At 41.1% G+C, this 19,209-nt stretch overlaps 1 protein-coding gene across 1 annotated transcript in view; it reads right to left on the reverse strand.

The window, feature by feature from the left end:
* The window catches only part of Rtca (RNA 3'-terminal phosphate cyclase), a 42,914-nt gene that overhangs the window by 3,009 nt on the left and 20,696 nt on the right, over positions 1 to 19,209 (reverse strand). The window contains exons 3-6 of the mRNA XM_011314384.1: positions 13,032 to 13,353; positions 12,770 to 12,911; positions 12,345 to 12,484; positions 12,123 to 12,276 (exon numbers count right to left, since the gene is read on the reverse strand). Coding sequence (XP_011312686.1) covers positions 12,123 to 12,276; positions 12,345 to 12,484; positions 12,770 to 12,911; positions 13,032 to 13,353 — 758 coding nt within the window. The remainder of the gene's footprint in view (positions 1 to 12,122; positions 12,277 to 12,344; positions 12,485 to 12,769; positions 12,912 to 13,031; positions 13,354 to 19,209) is intronic.

Raw genomic sequence — 19,209 nt, forward strand, 5'->3', positions numbered from 1 at the left:
TTGGCCCAAGCTCGGACCAATGGTTAATCCCCACCTGGGTACTGAGATGAAAGTTTCCGAACTTAAAGACGTATTGAAAAAACGAGGGCTCGAAACAACGGGCAATAAAGATGATACCTCGAGTAAACACAGCCTTATCTCTATCTAAAAATAAACCGTCTAATATCAACTATGATGAAGACGATCCGGCAGAGCATAAAGATCCAGAAGAATCGACAGAACACTCAGACGAGGAAGAAGAAGATCACGCTCCAGTGAGGGTAAGGCTCTATGTCCAAGACTATGGAGAATTTCAGTGGAGAAGGCAAGTTAACAATCGCGGCGTGGTTGGCTGATTTTAAAGGAATGGCCGAGCTTTGCGCATGTCAGATATGCAGAAAATCGCCTACCCGAATAAGTTACTGAAGGGATTGGTAACATTATTTGGAAGGTTCGAAAAAGGGTTGAGGGCATGGGCAAAATTAAAGAAAGCCCTTAAGAGTGAATTCAGCGAAATTGTGCCATCTATGAGGAGTCGAGGAAGAAAAAGAATCGATGTTGCAGCAGATTTTTATATGGAGCAACAACTATTGTAAAGTTAGAGGAGAAACTCATACAGTATGAACGAATGAAGCAAAGGCGCTAAGCCAACAAAAGATACACCCTTTAATTAGGGAGACAAAAATCATGTGCGTTCAAAGTGTTCAGACAATAACAAAGGTTCCAAGTGTTTCAAATATAATGAACTTGGCATTTCAACAAAGTGTACTAAACCAGAGAGGTCGGTGAAACGCACAGCCATCTACAATGTATCCAGATCTGATGGGATGAAGAAGACAAACGAAGTGACCGTCACAGGTACCAAAGTTGTTGCGCTGATCGATACTGATTGTCACGTTACGTTGTTGAATGACAGTATGTATAAGAGAATGAATGGTCCGCGGTTAGGTCCAGCGATTACGTTTGACGGGGTAGGCTTAACAAATAATAATAATAATTTAGTGAATGATTCGACGGTTCTTGATGTTTTTCATATTAATACGTCGGATATCGAGGGCCGCGAGTTTCAACATATCTCTAGTGTCAGACAGCGGGATAAAATTAACAGTATCATTCAAGGTTATAATCCATATGCTGCACGTGAACCAAACATTAAGATGAATTTAATTTTGAAAGACAACATTTCAGTTTATCAAAGAGCACCATGGCTGTCTTACACGGAGAAACAAGAAATCGATTGACAAATTAAGACATGTTTAGAGTCAGGCATAATCAAGCCCTCTCACACCGATTAGGCATGTCCAGTTGTTTCAGTAAAGAAGACAAACGTTTCCTGGCGGATACGTATTGACTATCGTCTTCTTAACGAGAAAATTATTAAAGACCGATATCCCTTGCATCTAATTGAGGATCAATTAGATAAGCTTCAGAGGGACCAGGATTTTCCGCACGCTAGATTTAAAGAATCGGTTCTTCTACGTTCCTACTGAGGAGGGAAGTCGAAGTTACACATCCTGTGTTGTGCCGGATGGTCAATACGAATTTCTAAAAGTCCCTGTGGACGCGGCGGCCAATAGAATCAGGAAAGCGTTTCGTGACTTGTCTTAAAAAAAATTGTCAGCCTAGAAAGCTAGGCGATAGAAGTAAAACTCAATGGAGCTCGATGGGCACATTAAATGAAAATACTCATCCTAACCAGCAAGTTGTATGAGATAGAAATATTTTTCCAATAACAGAAGCGACTATTCATTATTCTAGAATTTTTAAGGGTATTAGGTTAATGAAAAAAGATAGTTGATGTTTTCACCTCCATTTATAAAAAATCTATTCATTTACTTGCATACTTTTATGTTCAAGAAAAGATACAATTGGTTTGTGGTATGAAAAATAGGAAATGAAAACTCGTGATTGTAAATTATTTGAATATCTTGAGAAAATTACATCTATTGTCGTGCCTGATCTGATTGTTGAGTCTTTGGGATTATTGAGTTACCTACCGTGCCCCCCCCCCTCCCGCCGGCCAACCCGCCACTCCGCCCCTTCCCATAACACTCATGGCTCATTTCGTCGGAGGTAATGCCCCTCCAGACATCCTACCCCTCTCTCGTTTTTTCCTACTCCGAATCTGTCGCGTTTTCGTTTCACTCCCATGTCTACTTCCGTCGCTTTTTCGTTTCATTCTATATTGGAATTAATTGAGGTAGTGATGGCCTATAATGTTTGCACGTTTTTTGAAAGCCTCTGTTGTCTTAGATTTATTTATTTTATTGTTGATGTATTGTGTGAGTTCGGGAGGAGGGAGCCCGGGGTTTTGAAGGAGTCTCGATGAGGTCGCCTTCCTGGCCTATCCATCGACTTCGTCGTTACCAAGGATGTCTTAGTAAGAGGAATCCGAGCAAATACAACCTCAATGGCTCGGGTATTCAGTCCCAGCCAATGATTCAGAATCCCAAAAACAAGATGTGATTTGGTGTTTCTAGGCCAGAAGTTGCACAGGGTCGATAGGATGCTCAAGGAATCCGACAGTATGAGATACTTTTCGTAATTTGAAAGGGATGAGACAGAGGACAGTTTTTCTTGCTAATGCTTCAGCACTGAAAATGAAGGCAAAGGAAACGATTTTGTGGCGCATTTTTATTGGAAGGGAATGAATGAAAACTCCATTTCCTATATAGGCACCTTCGGACCTCTTGGGGTCGTCGGTGTATATTTGAGTGCGGTTTTGGAGATGCTCTTTTTTTTATGAATAACAGGAGTTTTTGTTCTGGGCAGGAGTCGGGGTCGAATTTAATAACCGTACCCATTTTTTAAATAATAGGGAACTTGTGGTTGATCAGATCAAGTCAGTAGTTGTAGGGGATGGGCCAGAGATTCTGATAATTTCCAACTTATGGTGTTAAAGGGCATTGATAGATCTGGAAATGGAGAAATCAGTCTCGATCGAGTAAGTCAGTGAGTGCTTGTTACGTTTCCTTTGAAGAATTAATTAAAGAGTTCATCGATTAGAATGTGATTGGAGAGGGAGAATGTTCTTGTAATGTACCTGTTAACTGGTTGAGTTATGCGCAAATTGAAGAAGGGTTCACAGGTCTCAGCTAGAATTATATTGGTGGGAGTTCGGGTCTGGAAAGCTCATTCTGTAGTCAAGTTCAACATCTTAGAGACGTGCACAATGATGGAAGGATTAGGTTATAGAAACCTGACGTATTAAGTTGATCATTGTTCTTTAATTTGTTGATCGTAACCAGACATTAAGTTATAAATGCAACAAATAATAGGTCGTTCATCCGTTAGCTGGTTTGAACAGTATTTCATTTTATTGGATTTTTCTGTTGACACGAACGGATAGCCATTTGAGGCAACTAAGTGTATGGGAATAATTACCGAATCGCAGTTGACTCACCCTGTCATGTAATTGAGGGACATACTGTATTTGTACCGCTAGTACTACCAAGTAGCCATAATTATTATCTCATCATCCAGCTGCATCAATCCCAACTTCTCAACTGAAACGTTAAGTAACTCCCACCGCCTAATTCGCCGAGCCCGTGTTACCTTAACTTGATACTTCTTTCTGTGCAGAGGGTTCGGCCAGGATCCTATAACCATTCATGGATATGTGGATGTCATTAAGTAAAAAGTGTTTTTTTTTTATTTACATTGCCTTTTCCGATTACCACAGTCTTTTTCATGGTTTGATAGACACCCCTTCGTCTTAGCCTTTTTCTTCTCATTATTTTTACGGTGTCATGGTGCGACTTTCCTTACTGCACATATTTGATTTGTACTGAGGGAAACCATCGAAAACCTCAGGAGTACAGCCGGCCGGTAATGCAGGGATTCTGCTGTATTCATCAGTCACACTGACTCGCTGACTAAGCGGGCACCCATCCAAGTACTAACTCAACTGAGCGTTGCTTAGCCTAGATAACAGGCGGAGTCACACACTACCCACGTGGCTAATGCCGCCGCTAGGTAAAAAATATTTCGTGAAGAATATTATAAGATGTGATTTCTTAAGGAATATTTGATATTACAGCTTTGTCGGTGTTTCTTAAGGACGTGCGAAGGTCTAGACCAGGGCCCGGCAACCTGGGCTCATTAGGCTCACGCGGCTCCCGAGCTTCGTTAGTCAGAGCTGGGAGAGGGGCCTCATCCACTTAACACAACTACCTGCTCTAATTCGATATCTCTCTCTGCTTGAGCTCTGGTTCGACCGATACCGGCAGAGGGCCACCGTGCGATCGAGCGGGAATTTTGATTTTCCATCAATGTGAATTATAAATATAATTTTTTTTATTCGAAATAGGCAGCAATATGAGGAATAATTATTTTTTCGATGTTTTCATGATGAGGAATCTGCCTTGACAATTATTTTGTCTCCAGACGATATTTGCAGCAATGAAACAAATAAAATAAAATACGCAACGAAACTCTCGGGCAATATCCGATCAATTTTCAAGGTCGAGGGGGACTTGGCTGGATTTTTTTTTCATTCCAATTTCAAGCAATTAACTGTGTGACATTTCATATGGTAACAGTAAAACGGTTCTATTAGGAAATCTCAATTTTCAATTTTTTTTCAATTTGTTGATCAATAATTTCCAAGGATTCTCCTCCAAATCTGCTCATGTCGAGGTAAAGTCTTTGAACTTCATTTTTTCTAATGCCAGTTTTGGGGTTTGAAACGCGTACCAATTGTTTATTGGATATTGTCATTGCTTAGCAACAAACGAGGAAATATTCGAAAAATATCCCAAGTAAAACCGTTTTACTTGTACCACGTGACGAAAAATGCCAGCATTTGATTGGTTGAAATTGAGATGAAAAAAACCATCAGGAATATAATATAATATATAATAGAATCTTCCAAAAATAACCGTGGCATATGTGTAGTTTTCACACTTAGAGTGGCATTATTTGGTAGGAAAATAATAATTACCGAAAACCAATTCCTAAATATATTCTTGAGGGTTTTTCATTGTAAATTTTAATTTTTCTATTTTTTATTTAAAATTTGAAACTGAAAATTTGCGCCAATCCTGGCGGGTCAGCCATTTTTATGCGACTGGCACACCACTCTACGTGGCTGGCTGCAATATTGTCACTACTGGGACTTATTCACTCACAATGGTTGTCTAATTGGGTACTCATTAGGATGAGAGGATTATCCCGACCCTAGTAATAGGCTGGCTCCCGACTACCTGAAGGTTGCCGGGCCCTGGTCTAGACCACGGCGAAAGATTGCGAGATCGTCTGCAAACTCGGCTAGGTAGATGTTAAAAAGGATTGGGCTTAAGACAGAGCCTTGTCCGGTGCGTTTGTTCATTGGATAGGGACCCTCACGGTTTTCCTGGATAGCAACGTATAATTTTCTATGTGCAAAAAGGCAGTCAATGAACTTAGCCATTTTCATTAGCACTCCTATTCGCGCTAGATCCTCATAAAGAATATAATGGTCGATATTGTCAAATGCTCTCTTTATTTTCAGAAAGACGGTGGTTAGAATAGCGAGATTATCGTCATACGATCGCGATTTGAAGAATCCAAGTTGCTAATTAGGAATAACTTGATCTCGGTGGGGTTTCAGGTAGATATACCTGTGACCCTGCAGCAGAAGGGCGAAAGCAGCGCTATACGATAGTTATAAGACGTTTCCAATTGGAAAACGGGGCGGCAACGCCTAAAGCCTGATCGCGGACCAGCTCCCTACGTCAAGATGCCATGCGCCGTGGCAGTGGTCATGTTTCGCTATCATGATGCCTCCAAACCGTGCCGAAGGCTGCATGGCGTGAGGGGAGTTGCGCTATTAACAGTGCCCTAATAATAGGCGATCTCCGAGTGTAAGTAGCCAAACCCCATGCATTCGCAGCGCTACCCGGGTAATGTCGTACTACTGCGGTACTCGTGGGACTTGTATGGCCGAGAGCACAAAACCAAGACAAAGTCCGTCCGAGGCTAAGAAGAACCGGACGGATAACCACGTTATCTCTGGACTACCGAAGGACAGGAGCAAATACAGCGGAGCCGCGAGACGACGCTTTAAGAAAAGGCTCTCAGGACTGCTCAAGCCCAACGGACCCCGACTCAAACGAGCGGCGAAAAGAGCTGCGAGACAGTGAAGGCGATGAAACGACCCACACTTGAACACAGCAGTCCTAGCCCTCAAACGCAGTGAGATCTGCGAAAAAGGCTGAAATCAACAAAACGACTTTCTCACAGGCCACAGAAAAGATGATCAGGTGGGCGTTCATACCAGAGAAGTACCCGCATCAGAAGATTCCCCAAAAAGGGATAAAGTCTGTAGGGGCTTCAATTTTTGAAAAAATGAAAACGTGACATTTCCATAGAAAAGGCTTGGAGAATATTTCTCTAAAATGGTAGCCGGCAATTATTATTTTTCTTTCACATATTCTAACGGTAAATTAAAACTTTGAAAAATTAAAAGTTTCCACTGTCGACTTAGGAACATGTTCCTGGAAATTCCATTGCAGATTTTCATATTAGATTTTGAATTTTGCTGATTTTGCAACGTTAAAATGAAAAATGAATTCTTTTATTCATACCCTGAAGAAATAAATGTCCTCATTATTTCTCTGGTGAAGCGTACCTCCTAACTGGTAATTTCGGTGGGAGAATAGCATTTGGGACTAGAAATTTGTCGAACATAATTAGAAATTTGAAATACAAAAACACCAATATATTTTTAATTCATTGTCTATCCTTGGCCAACATTGTGGACTGTTGCTCAAACCGGGAAACCAGGAGAATAATATGATAGTCCATCATACCATATATCCGATACTCTGATAGACGAATAAAATAAACAATGAGTAATTCAATTTAAAAGAAGGATTGCAATCGTCAGATTTTTCTCTTCTCTAATTTTGCCTGGGAAATGGCGTAGATGGGTTTGAAACATAAAAATACTAAGTTTGAAGACCATGTGTGGATGTGCAGATGGTCAACTGAGAGTCAACTTTTACAAAAGAAGAAGAATAGCCGTGTACATTAATTCGCAAAAATCTGAAATTTTGTCAGTTCATAGGTCCTAATAAGGACTTGATGTGTGTTAGATTTTAGACCGATCGGTTTCATGCGTAACTGCTAAAGCTTTCCCGGCCCTTAGAATTGTTATCAGAGTTATATTCATTTTCCCCAGAACACCTATTTATCCACGAATTATTCGCATTATTTGGTAAAATTATTGCTCCACCTCAGAATTTTAGACAATTGTTCTATTTCATTGAATTACTGCAAATAGGGTCTGGACACAAAATGAAAGCATTAAGAAAATTTGTTTTTCTTAATATTACTGCCTATTTAGAGTGCAAAATTGACATTTATATTTCACATTTACGGAAAATTGAGAATTCCCGGTCGATCGCACGATCGCCCTCTGCCGGTATCGGTCGAACCAGGACTCAAGGAGAGAGAAAAATCGTATTAGAGCAGGTAGTTTCGTTAAGTGGATCCGCGTGAGCCCAATGAGCCCAAGTTGCCGGGCTTTGGTTTAAATCTCTTCCGCTTAGCATGCATCACGTAACTCAGGCCCGTCTCCCTTCCGACTTAGAGGAACGATCAGTTGATGCTTTGGCCTGACGGTTACGCCAAGATCAGTAGTTAAATTCATTATTAATTAACTACACATATTTTATTTAATAATTGTAATTCATATTTTATTATTATATTATCCCGATTGCATTCAATAGAAAATTTTCCGAGCTACATAGTATTAATAGTACATAGTTCTATTTTTTGTCCGTAGCATGGTCGCGACATAACTGCGATTGTGGGTAATTAATTATAATTTTTCCGGATAGAAGTTAGCATATGCGTTTGAATATGATCATAATGGAACTCTCATCTATCAATTGGAATAATTTCCATTGCCTAAAACTCTACTTCCCATAGAAAGTCGAAATGAACTGAACTGTGATTCCGGTTGGGCATGGGGACGCTATCTTTTTGTGAATTATGATATTATGGTTGGAATCCACAAAACCGGCCGACGTATCTAGGGTAAGACTAGAATTAGCTTGTAACGAGATTTTCTCGTTACTAATTAAAGTCATTAGAAAAAGGTACTGTTAGTAGGCAGAGACATCTGACAAAGCCAAGCCGAAAGGATGACTAGGGCATGGGATGACGACCAATCAGGCCGCTCCAAAGGTAAGTGCGACCAACCACATAGTGAGAAGAAACGTGGTAGGGTAAAACCATGTTTCGGAACACTATGATGACGCTGACGATAGTTCTCGCCTATTTTGGAAATTCACCCAGCTGTGTTAGGGAGTCAAGGGCCGACGTATATGCGTTCCAACAGGGTGATTCTAAAGGGCACCGTCGATTTAGACCAGGGACCAACTGCTAGGTGGAAGCACTAGTACCCCCGTGATGCCGTCGAGTTGATTGCTGGCTGTAAGGTAACGGATGGCCCAGAGACGTCGAGAGGTTCAGGCTAGAAGGAGAAGGCCCTGGGAGATCTCGAGGCAATCGGAGTGAAGCGCTGGTGTCGATGTCAGATGTTTTAGGAGCTTGGCACCAGTTGGTGGCAATAATCTCCTTGGGGGTTATGATGGATACGTGTTCCCGATCCTAGATTGGAATACCGAGAGATGGGGACGCTTCTGCGTCCCCGACTAATGAAATGGATTACTTTGTGGCTGCGGAGTGAACGCTTTCCGCCGCAGAGACTAATCTCCAGGGTGAAACTCATGGTGTTGGGGTGAATAAAGGATTGGGCATCCAGGCGATTTTCGTCGGCCTGATCGCACGTGCCTCCATGGGAAGTAGCTATAGTTTTGGCTTGCGGTGAGATTGCTGTTACTAAGCATCCTCAAGTTGGGGTGAACATTGGGTGGGTGGAAAAGGTCTCCGGATACCAATGTCGCATTTGCCTCGAAATATTTAGCGCCCTGTGGGATGAGAAGGATTCGCAGGTAATCTCTGTCTTGTTCGGGGTCGAGTCACTCTGGAGGAGAGTGGAAGGGGTGTGAGGGACGGCAACATCCCTCCACCACAGACCTGGGGAGTACTTCTCCCAATAGTTCTCGTTTAACGACGCCGTGATGGCGGCTGAAGTCGGTGACCACAGTTACTCGGATGGTAGTCAACCTCACCTACTCTACCATGTCATGCTGATGCTGGCTCGGCATTGTGAGATCCGTCACTGAAAGTCCGCGGAGTCGACGAACTTCCTCCGCGGCTGGTTTTCGTCAGGTTTTCCAGAAGAACCTTGCTGGCGCCCAATGGTGAACAATAGAGACGACAGTTACAGATATTACCTCTCTACCCTCGCGAAATTTCATTATAGCCCATCGATCCGACCGCCTAATATCGCGGAAAATTATGATTGATTTTCCCAAGTCTAAGGATAGTGAGGGCAACCCCTTAAGGACGAATAGCCTCGTCTATTCCGGCCCCGGGATTCGTTACTGGGAATAAATTAACTACCTACCGTTCGATCCTACTACTCAAAATTTTATTCGGGTAAAAGGAGGGCTATCAAACTCCCCAATTGAGCTATCTTACCGGAAAATCGAGTTACCTAAAGGCTATCTACGGTAAGGGACCCGTTTCGCTACCCAGGGAAATCATTAGGATCCTAGAGTGAATATCTACGGCACAACTAAGTCTAACTTGGCCAGCGGTCGAGTCTTTCGCTATCAAAATTTCCGAAACGGAAGTTGATTGCGCTACCTGATAATTTTATTTGGGTGCATGATGGCTACCTACTCTGCAATACCGATAATATTGAATTAGGTAATAGGCCGGGATTTGCCCAATTAGGAGTAAGGCGCTACCAAATGACCTGGTATTGCTACCTACTCGTACGTTATTTTGTCAATCCATAGAAAAACTATTTGAAAAATCGGACTCTCTCTCTCTCTCTCTCTGGCTCGAACTCTACGCTAATCTCTCTCACCCTTGCAACAAACTAATGTAGTTCCCTACCTTTTTCGCAGGAACTCCTGCTTACAAGTGATTCTCTAACTCGGATATAATCCAGTCGCTCTTCTGTATTTCTTGTTTGAAAATGTCTTGTATTTCTCCTTAGTATTATTATTGTTTTTTTTTTACTTCTATATGAAATTTTCTAGTCAATAGTAAAACACGTAAGCATAGTTTTGAGTAACATTCATTGTCCCTACCCGAATTCCCGTCGCTATAAATTTCTGGATTTTGGCTCAATTCTTGATCTTAGTTCGCCATTGTTATTTGAGGTTTTCGCCCACGAATTCACCCCTCTCTCCACGACCCGCACACTGAGCAACCGAACAGTCCTGAGTTTAGTTTCGATTGTTAGGAATATCTGGGGATGATCAGTGAAATGTTAGTTTTAAGTACGGATATAGTTGCGGTTGCGGTTCGCCGATTCCGCGATGCCAAAAGTCGGCTGGCTCCCTAAACCAAATTTTAAGAATGGACTGAGCTGCTAACCATTCCCGGAGTTTCAGTTAAGTTTCGTATGGTTTTGTCGTTGCAGAATTGTCGGAGTTGCGAGAACGAAGGTGATGATTTTGGCCGTGTTTTGGGATTTCGAGCAATAGGTTAGGGTTATTCTGAGTATTCGAGGCGATCGTTAAAAAACAATCGATACACAATTGATACTTTAATAATTGATCAATGTGTCATTGTAGAGAACTCCTCTTGGGATGAACCGGATCGAGCTATTTTGCATCTCATTTGCCGGATCCGTGAAGAGTTACTTCATTTTCGATAACATAGGATTGATCACTACGAAGTTATACATAATTAGATGATAGATGATAAGCGTCGGGCAGAGAAAATTTAACTAATTCCGGAATCGGTAGGCGGAAAAAATAGCCCACACACATTAAATTAGAAAATTAGAGCCCCTGAAAAAATAGACACCGAAAAAAATAATTAAATTAAAAAATAATTAAATTGAGCGAGTTTTAACACGTTTTGAATGTGTGGGATATTTTTTCCGGGATTCTCCGGAATCAAGTATCGATCTACCTCGAGGAGTTCGCCCCTTTGTACGTTACTTGATGAATCTAGGACGAGACTGATCGATTAACTATTGAATCGATTGAGAAATGCTTCGGTGCATTGACCGAACTCCTAATTCAGCTGAATGTCAAATGTAGGCCATCACTTTCCGTGAATGAAGGCGTGTGAAGGGTTTCGAAACCGATACAATTTATTCGCTCGTTTCCGAGTTAACAGACAGTTAAAATTCTCAAACGCAACATCCGTTCATCCGATCGATTTCGCAATCTACCAACGAGGGAGATAACTCGTGGATATCCTCCCAATATTGGAGAATTCCACTGTGCACGAGGACGGAGATATATCCGTTTTCCGACACGAGATTTTTCCAAGGCCATTGGGCCGGAGTTGTCGCTCAATGGGGAGCAGAGCGGAATCAGGGAAATACTCGAAACTATAACGGTACGCACGCTACCCAAGGCCACCCACGAATAACTGGCGTTTCCTCGGGATTTTGAGACGGTTTACCCCGATTTTTTACCCGTATTTATTTATCGAATTTCTTCGTCTCCACAATTAGTAGGACAGCGGCATTGGAGTGTAGCAGAGAACTAACTCTCCTTCATGACAAAAAATTTAAATACACGTCACAAATTCCTAACAATACGAGAATTTTTCATTTCCTTAAACCTATTCGTTAATTATTTCCTAATTACGTCAAATGCAGAAATGAATTTTCATATGGATTACCTTTCGGCCTCATCACAACATATTACCGACAACAACTGCACGGTATTATCAACAACAAACGATGAATTTTCAATTATTTCTCTGTGAAGTAAGAATCCATAGGGAATTCTATAGACTCGAAATCTGGATTTACCGATATTGTACCATTTATTTCAGCTTTCTCATGATTAATTTAGGGAAATTGATTTAATTTCTGCAGCGTACAATTTTTAAGATTCTTCTGAAATTCTGTGTTTTTTCTTGGCTGTATTTGATTTCAGTTCTTATCATCAATTCTAGGAAAAAGTACTTATTTTTCAATATTTTCTGAATAAGTTTCATTCTCGTCTGATATTCCTGATCATTGGAGATTTTTTTTTAATCTCAATTTTAAAAAATCCTATGTCCATGTATACACCTAAACTTTTGACAATAATAAAAAAATCATTACGTACTTGATCCTCCATATAAGTATCCACACATGACTTATGGATTAGAGGATTCATGATTTGCCCAACTGCCTCCTGAACGGGATTCACGCCATCTCGTTTGATGAATCTCAGACCTGAGCCTCCAAATACACATCCAGTGTCAGTATGGCATACGACACTGCAAGCAGATTATATAATAGAATAGAAGTTGCAAGGAACTCTCAAAATAAGATTGTTGTCGCTCACTTTATACCAGATCCATAACCCGCAGCCACGTTTCTATCTTCCCTATACGCCTCAATGTTTATTGGAGGTACGGCGATTCCTTTCTCCTTCAATTTTGTAGAGAGGGAGCTTTGAGTATTTTCGGCCATCCGATACGCCTCCTTTAGAAAAATTCATTGGAAAGAAATGAGTAATTTCTAAGAAAGACATATGGAATGAAATCATGAACGGGATTACTCAATGAGTGTAATAAATGTGAATATCGAATTCGTCAATATCACAGATGTAAAAATATTTCAAGCATAAATGGCTTCTCTTTTTTCTATGAAGTATCAATTGAAAGGAGTATGTCGCTTATGCTGCGCTTTTCATCGAAATTAATTCAAATTTAGGAAAGTAAATTTGCAATTACATGTACATTCATTCATTATTTTTCATTTACTCACATTTAAATGCGCTGAACCAGCTACGTATGCCCATCCCGAAATTCCTTTGATACGACCTTGATTAATCAATTCAATTGGTTTCAAATTTTTCAAAGGGTTTATCCAAAACTTTACTTCTCCACCACCTTTCGGGTAATACCCCCTGATGCAATTAAAACAGTCTAATGAAAAATTGATAGATTGATAGATTGGAAGCTCAAGTTTCGTGAAATTTTCATAAAAATTCATTTAATTTACTCTTAGAAACGATTTCATATTTTACCTTCGTACAACAGTGAAATCAAAGTCTCCTCCGAATTTATTGAGGCAGGGCTTGAAGACTTCAGTAAGATACTCGATGTGAGGACCCATGGGGACGTTGGTTCCCCCTCTTAGAGTTAGCACGATAGGACAATTATCAACTGGCAAGAATAAAGCAATTGGTATTGCAACTTGAGCTAGTAGAGAGATGCAGCCCGCCGTCTGGGTATCAGCATAAAATTCCCGCTTTTCCGACAAGGATTTCGGATAGAATTCCAAATGGGTCGAACCGATGTATGCTCCATTAATTTTAGCATTGCACATATCACCAGCTATTTCTATGCCTGCATCGTAAATTCATCAGATTAAATCAGATTTGTTAAGCATTAAATCAGATATTGAATTAGGATTTACTACCTTGCGGTACGTAATTACTGAATAGTCCATAATTTTTATGGAAACATCATCCTGAATTCTGAACTATGGAATTTCGTACAATTTTTATTGAACTTCTAGTCTCTGTGTATAAAACTTTTTGATCACAAGTTACAAGGACGAGGTAACACTTACGAGCTGTGGGTTTACTAGCTATAAGACATGAAGCACATGATGCTGGATATGAGGAACGATGTTTTTGGTTCACCAACCTTTATCGTATAAAAATTTTCACTTTTAGTTATAACTTATCAGATTAGATTGTGATGAACCCCGTGAAAATTCATCACCCGTGCGGACAAATGAAAAAGAGAAGACAGGAGATAGAAATAGAATTTTACAGTGAAATAAAATACTGGCAGGCGGGAACGGAGGAATGAGTGAATGTGTGAAGAAGTAGGTAAAATTAATAGGGAAGGAGTTAGTAGAGAAGGGGATAGAATAAAAGCAAGCAGAGGCAGCGGGAATGGAATACCGCAGGATATCGTGGAGCTGCCAGGAGTTATCTACCGAATACGTGCCCCGTGAGATCAGCCGCCTAGAGAGGGCCCGGCTGGCGAGAGGCAAGATAGACAAAAATAGACGGCAGACCAGGCACGGATCTGTGAGGGAGGAGACACGTGGCTACGTCGAAGTGATGACCCGCACCCCCAACTGTCGAGGGGATGGACCACCGAAGATGGGAGGCCTCGTCGCGATACGAAACCCATCGTCGCGAGGATACCCAGCAGCGAAAAGTACCAGGTGGAAAGTCTCCGGGGGGCAAGCCGCGCAGACTATTCTCCGCTCCTGAGCAACTCGCGAAGAGGAGAGAGCCAGAGGATACCGCCGGTAACGGAGTCGTGAAGGAGAGTCGACGTTGGGCAGCGATGGGGAGCTCACGTGTACGGGAGTCGATCAGCGAGGCCCTGAAGCCCGCGAGGTCCTGCCCGGAACATCCACCTCCTGGCCCGAGGTGCCCGGAGGGGCACTCGCGCCGAGGAGTGGCCCCAGGGGTAGCCCAGGAGGCTTTTTAGCCCCGGGGCGACCCTGGGAACTGTTATCGGTACCGGGGGCAACCCACCCCAGCCCGGGGAGCAAGAAGCTCAATTCCCAGGGGCAGGTGTAGGGCCACCCCCCAGGTAAGCCCCGTCCCCCCGCCGTCGACACGAGGTTATTAGAAAATGTGTGATAGAGCCAGTGTGGAGTGTGAGTGTGAGTGTAGATCCCGCCTGACCCGGTGAAACCTGAAGCAGGAAATAAAGATGGTAAACTATAAATCACGCGGAGTTGAGTAGATCCCTGGACCCCGCCCTCTCTCCAAAACCTACATCCTGAGCAGCGCGGGCACGTAACCCCATCCTAGCCTCGCGTCCCCGGGGGGAACAGTTAGCGGATCTGGAGGATAAAAACGCGGTACATGGGGGTAAGTAGGGAGCATCAAGGGGCCAGTTGGCGAATCTGGCATACACCAAAAGCACAGCAGAAAAGGGTTTCTCCGAGCCGCAGGTTAAAAGCCCGGTCTCGTCCAGGGGTGACACTGGGTGAACAAAGTCACCTGGCACCTGACGAATATTTAAAACAAGAGAGCAGTTAGGGGAGCCTAGGGCTAGGGTGGTACGGGTGTGGATTGGGATCGCCAGTGGGATAGCCGCACTCCAGAAAAAGCGTTACAAGATTATCAGTCATCAAATTGATTTCAAAATTTATAATTTGTTCCTCATATTATGTATTCTTCTCTAAAAGTCGGCTGACTTTTTTTTCAAGTTTTCTTGGTTACGTGTTTAACAATTGTCGCTGAATGTCTACCAGCGCCACAGAAAATTTTGCTAGGCAACATTTTTTAAATGAGTTCGACTGCGATTCAATCTGTAAAATAGTTTTCGATTTGAGTCTCTTTATAAGGAGGGTGGTGAATTTTTTAATTATTCAATGCTGGCAGAGAGATTGTAAAAATGTATTTCTAGGATATTACAAGAAAAATGGCCTTACAATCAGAGTTGCCAGACGACGATTGTTACGACAGCGATTGTTGCGACGTCGATCACGCGAAGCATGGACATATTTCGAAAAATGTAGTGAATGTATCATTCAGAGCTTTTTGTAATGACCTATTCTGGAAGAACCTAAATGAATTTTTGGAAAAAACAGCCCTCTAGCAACCCTGCTTACAATCACGCCAGGAGGGTTGAAAAAACCGACTCTTGGGGACCTTATGTATACCCAACTTCCGGGCCACTGAACATGCCACATGTCGAGCTAGCTGCACTATGTAATTGGTAGAATATCAGTGGTCCACTCTCAGTAATGATATGCCCTCAGAACCCTTGCCGTTGCTATTACCCAGGATTGTCAACACGCCTATCGTTATTTCTTGTTACTCAAGATGGAGGCGCATGATCTCTTTCTTCCGGATTCAAAAAAATCCTGGAAAAATAAGGTTGTCATCTCGTGTTCCAAGATGAACTCGTGAATGATAGTTTCCACTACTACATGACGTTTCGAGTTAATTTGAATAACTCTTTGCATATTTTTCTTTGCCGAAACTTTTGAACATTTGAACTTTTGAACATTGTTCAGATCATTCGGTGGAAAAGTCTCTAAAAGAGCAGAAGCTTTCCCGCGAAAAAGTGTGGCTAAATGTGAACACATGACCAACCGTTCTGTTTAGCAGCGATTACAAAATTTAAGAGACTTTGATTTCCCCCGATTATTTATTCACCAACATTGAAAACACGTTAAATAAAGAAAATAACTTTGGGTTGAGAACCGTGACCCAGTGTTGACCCAGAGTCGGCATTTCATTCCTCAAACAATCCTTGCCACCCTTCCCCTTATTTCAATACACCTGCTGTGATCGTTCTGGACGTACAGTTCTCCCTAGATTTATTCAGCAACATTGCTAACTTCTTAATCAACAAAAATCATAAGCCTGGGTTTTGGACTTTACCCAGAGCTAGCACATTATCGTGAAAACATATTCATTCAATTATCCACATCCGTCGACAATGTCTCTATCCACTTAAAATAATTCAGCAATAACGTGAAAAATACCGTAACACACCCAGCATTTCGATCCCCCCTGATTCACTCTTTAAGCTCAACTCTGTGTTTTTTTCCAACCCAGACTGGGTTGCTAGCCAAAACCCAGAGTTGAGCTCTGGGTATAAACCATCAGGGTGGCTATCGAGGCAATCATTAATTTAATTAACAAAAAGTAAAAAAGAAAATGTTCTTGTTTTTATGATTTATTAGTTATCCTTAACCACGGCAGCAACGATATCGACCCTGAAAAAACCTAATCGACCAACTCAAATTGTGTACCCGTCACAAACCGACGATCTTTCGCACACTAGTCCTACGCCCTAACCACTAACCTAATATCTAAGTCTTGTAATAGGAGCATAAAAACGACTTCATAAATTTCAGCCAGTTATACATATATATACAACTAATCATCAATAGATTATTGAGCTTTTCCGTAATTTATTCAATGAAAAAATAACTACAATCATAATAGCAATTATTATTCCTCGGTCTAAATGAATGATGATTCCAATGAAATTTTATTTCATTATTCAATGTTAATTATAATAGATATATACTCAATGATTATTTCAAGTGACGGATATTCAAGAAACTAGGTGGGGCCCATGAATGGACAATAATCGACTAACGAATATTTATTCAACAGATCGGCGCTTGACCATTGAACCAACATCGCTCCACCGAGCATCGTTGGATCGATGTGGACCAACATATTGGCGGAGTATCGAACAATTGCGTATCGGCGAACGATGCTGGCCAGTGTACTGGCCTAGCCTTCGAAAAACGAGTGTTGGTAAGCAGGTGCTGGCCTTACATTAGCCAATTTCTACACGGAAATGCTCCCTGCAATTGCCGATTGACTGCAGTCTCCAATTCTGTACTTAATAAGTTTCGAATGCTGGCGTGACGGAATATTTGTGAGGGACACGTCAAGATGACGACGCTTGATTATTAGAACTAATTCTCTCATCGATGATTCCTGTAGGGATTCACAGTTCTGTCGAGGATGGAGAGGTAAAGCGCCATCAAGGTCGAAGTGCAAACGACCTATTTCCTCAGGCGAATTCTATAAAAAATTTTGGTATTCACGCGTTTGCAACTATTCTACTTCTAACACCAATGGAACGACTCATGGGTTAGCGCGTAGCAGTTTAGTGAGCCAATACAGAAAGAAAATAAGAAGTCAAAGAAAAAATGAACGGAATAGGTGCTGGCTTCAGAGGTCTTCTAAGTTCTTTCTCAAAGAAAATAAAGCGTACGTTAACCTATAATCATGGGAATTCATATAAATTTAATGGCATTTATGTATCCCTTCTCTTCACATACAGGTATTGCAGTACTCCGGCAAAAGATGGAATTATTTCAGGTTCTGTCAAAATTATCGAAATAGATTCTATGATTTTTAGTTGACTTTATTGCTCCCAAAGCTGCAACATTTATAGTATTTTTTCAAAGACATTTTTTACGTAAGACTGTTCTTTATTGTCAAGCAAAATAATTAATAGTTATAGAACCCATATTTAGGTGATCTCTCAATAAAATATTTACGTTATTATTAGTAAGGGTTCCTCATTCAGCCATTCCAATCTAGTTTTCCATTTAGGATGCGGATGTGTTTAAATCACCTAGTGGAACTGGTAATAATAATATATAATATATTCCCTACAGGAATTATCTTTGGAAGAATTTGTTCTACCAATTTAGGTGATTCAAAATTTTATGTATGGTCAATTTTTTGTGTTCAACCTGGTGAATAACCGGTCCTAAATCATTGTTCACTACAGTGCGATGTAATTTTCAGAGGTTCACGGAACCCTCTGCCCATTAGCCTGCCCTCCTGCACCATAACACCCCAAATATAAAAATCGGAAATAATAAGTCAGGCGCCATGGCATTTATCGGAATCACCACCATTGAAATCCTTCTCCGCTTCCAGCCTCTAATTTCCTTGCTACTCGATACGTAGATATTTAAAATCGAATAGGAGCTGAAAGGAGATGCAACCGGAATAAAGAGAATAAAGAAATAATAATATATAGCATTGTCAGGGAGAACAATTTTTGATTAATTAATATGTCTCGATACAATAAAAAAAAAATCAAATAAAATCCCCTCAAATCGACTCAGCATTACTGAGCACACAATGTAATTTTAAATAAGTCACTGTTGTCTGATTAAAATAATCAAATAGTTTCTGACGTCTAATAAATTAAAAATAAAAATGAATAAATAAATAAATAATTATACAATAGTCGAAGAAGTCAGAAATAATAGAATAAGAAACAACTGAGTCACGAGATTCAATTGATAATAGTTAGAAAAGTCAAAAGTTTTAATCAGAAACAATTTTTAAAAAAATCTCAAAGTAATTCAGTGACTCGAAAAAAAACGGGAAAATCGATAAGTCTACGTGACCCGAACAAAAGAAAGACACAATAAATACCTAAATCGAAGACAAACACTTTCGAGGTCACGAGACCATCAAACCAAATGAAATAAAATGAAAGAAAATTCAATGGCGAGAAAATTATCAAAATTCACGACACTGAAAAAATTTTAACAGTCGCGAAACTCTAACAATTCAAGAAAATAATCCTGTCAGACAGACGTCAGGCAGACGTGGACCTGGAGATCCTAAACAGGGGATCCAGTCCTACGTTCGTCACCTCTCGCTGCCAATGTGTCATCGACATTACGTTGTGTGACAGGAGGCTAGCGGAACGGTGCGCTGACTGGAG

The sequence above is a fragment of the Fopius arisanus genome, unplaced genomic scaffold, assembly GCF_000806365.1.
Source record: "Fopius arisanus strain USDA-PBARC FA_bdor unplaced genomic scaffold, ASM80636v1 scaffold00160, whole genome shotgun sequence".
Lineage (NCBI taxonomy): Eukaryota > Metazoa > Arthropoda > Insecta > Hymenoptera > Braconidae > Fopius > Fopius arisanus.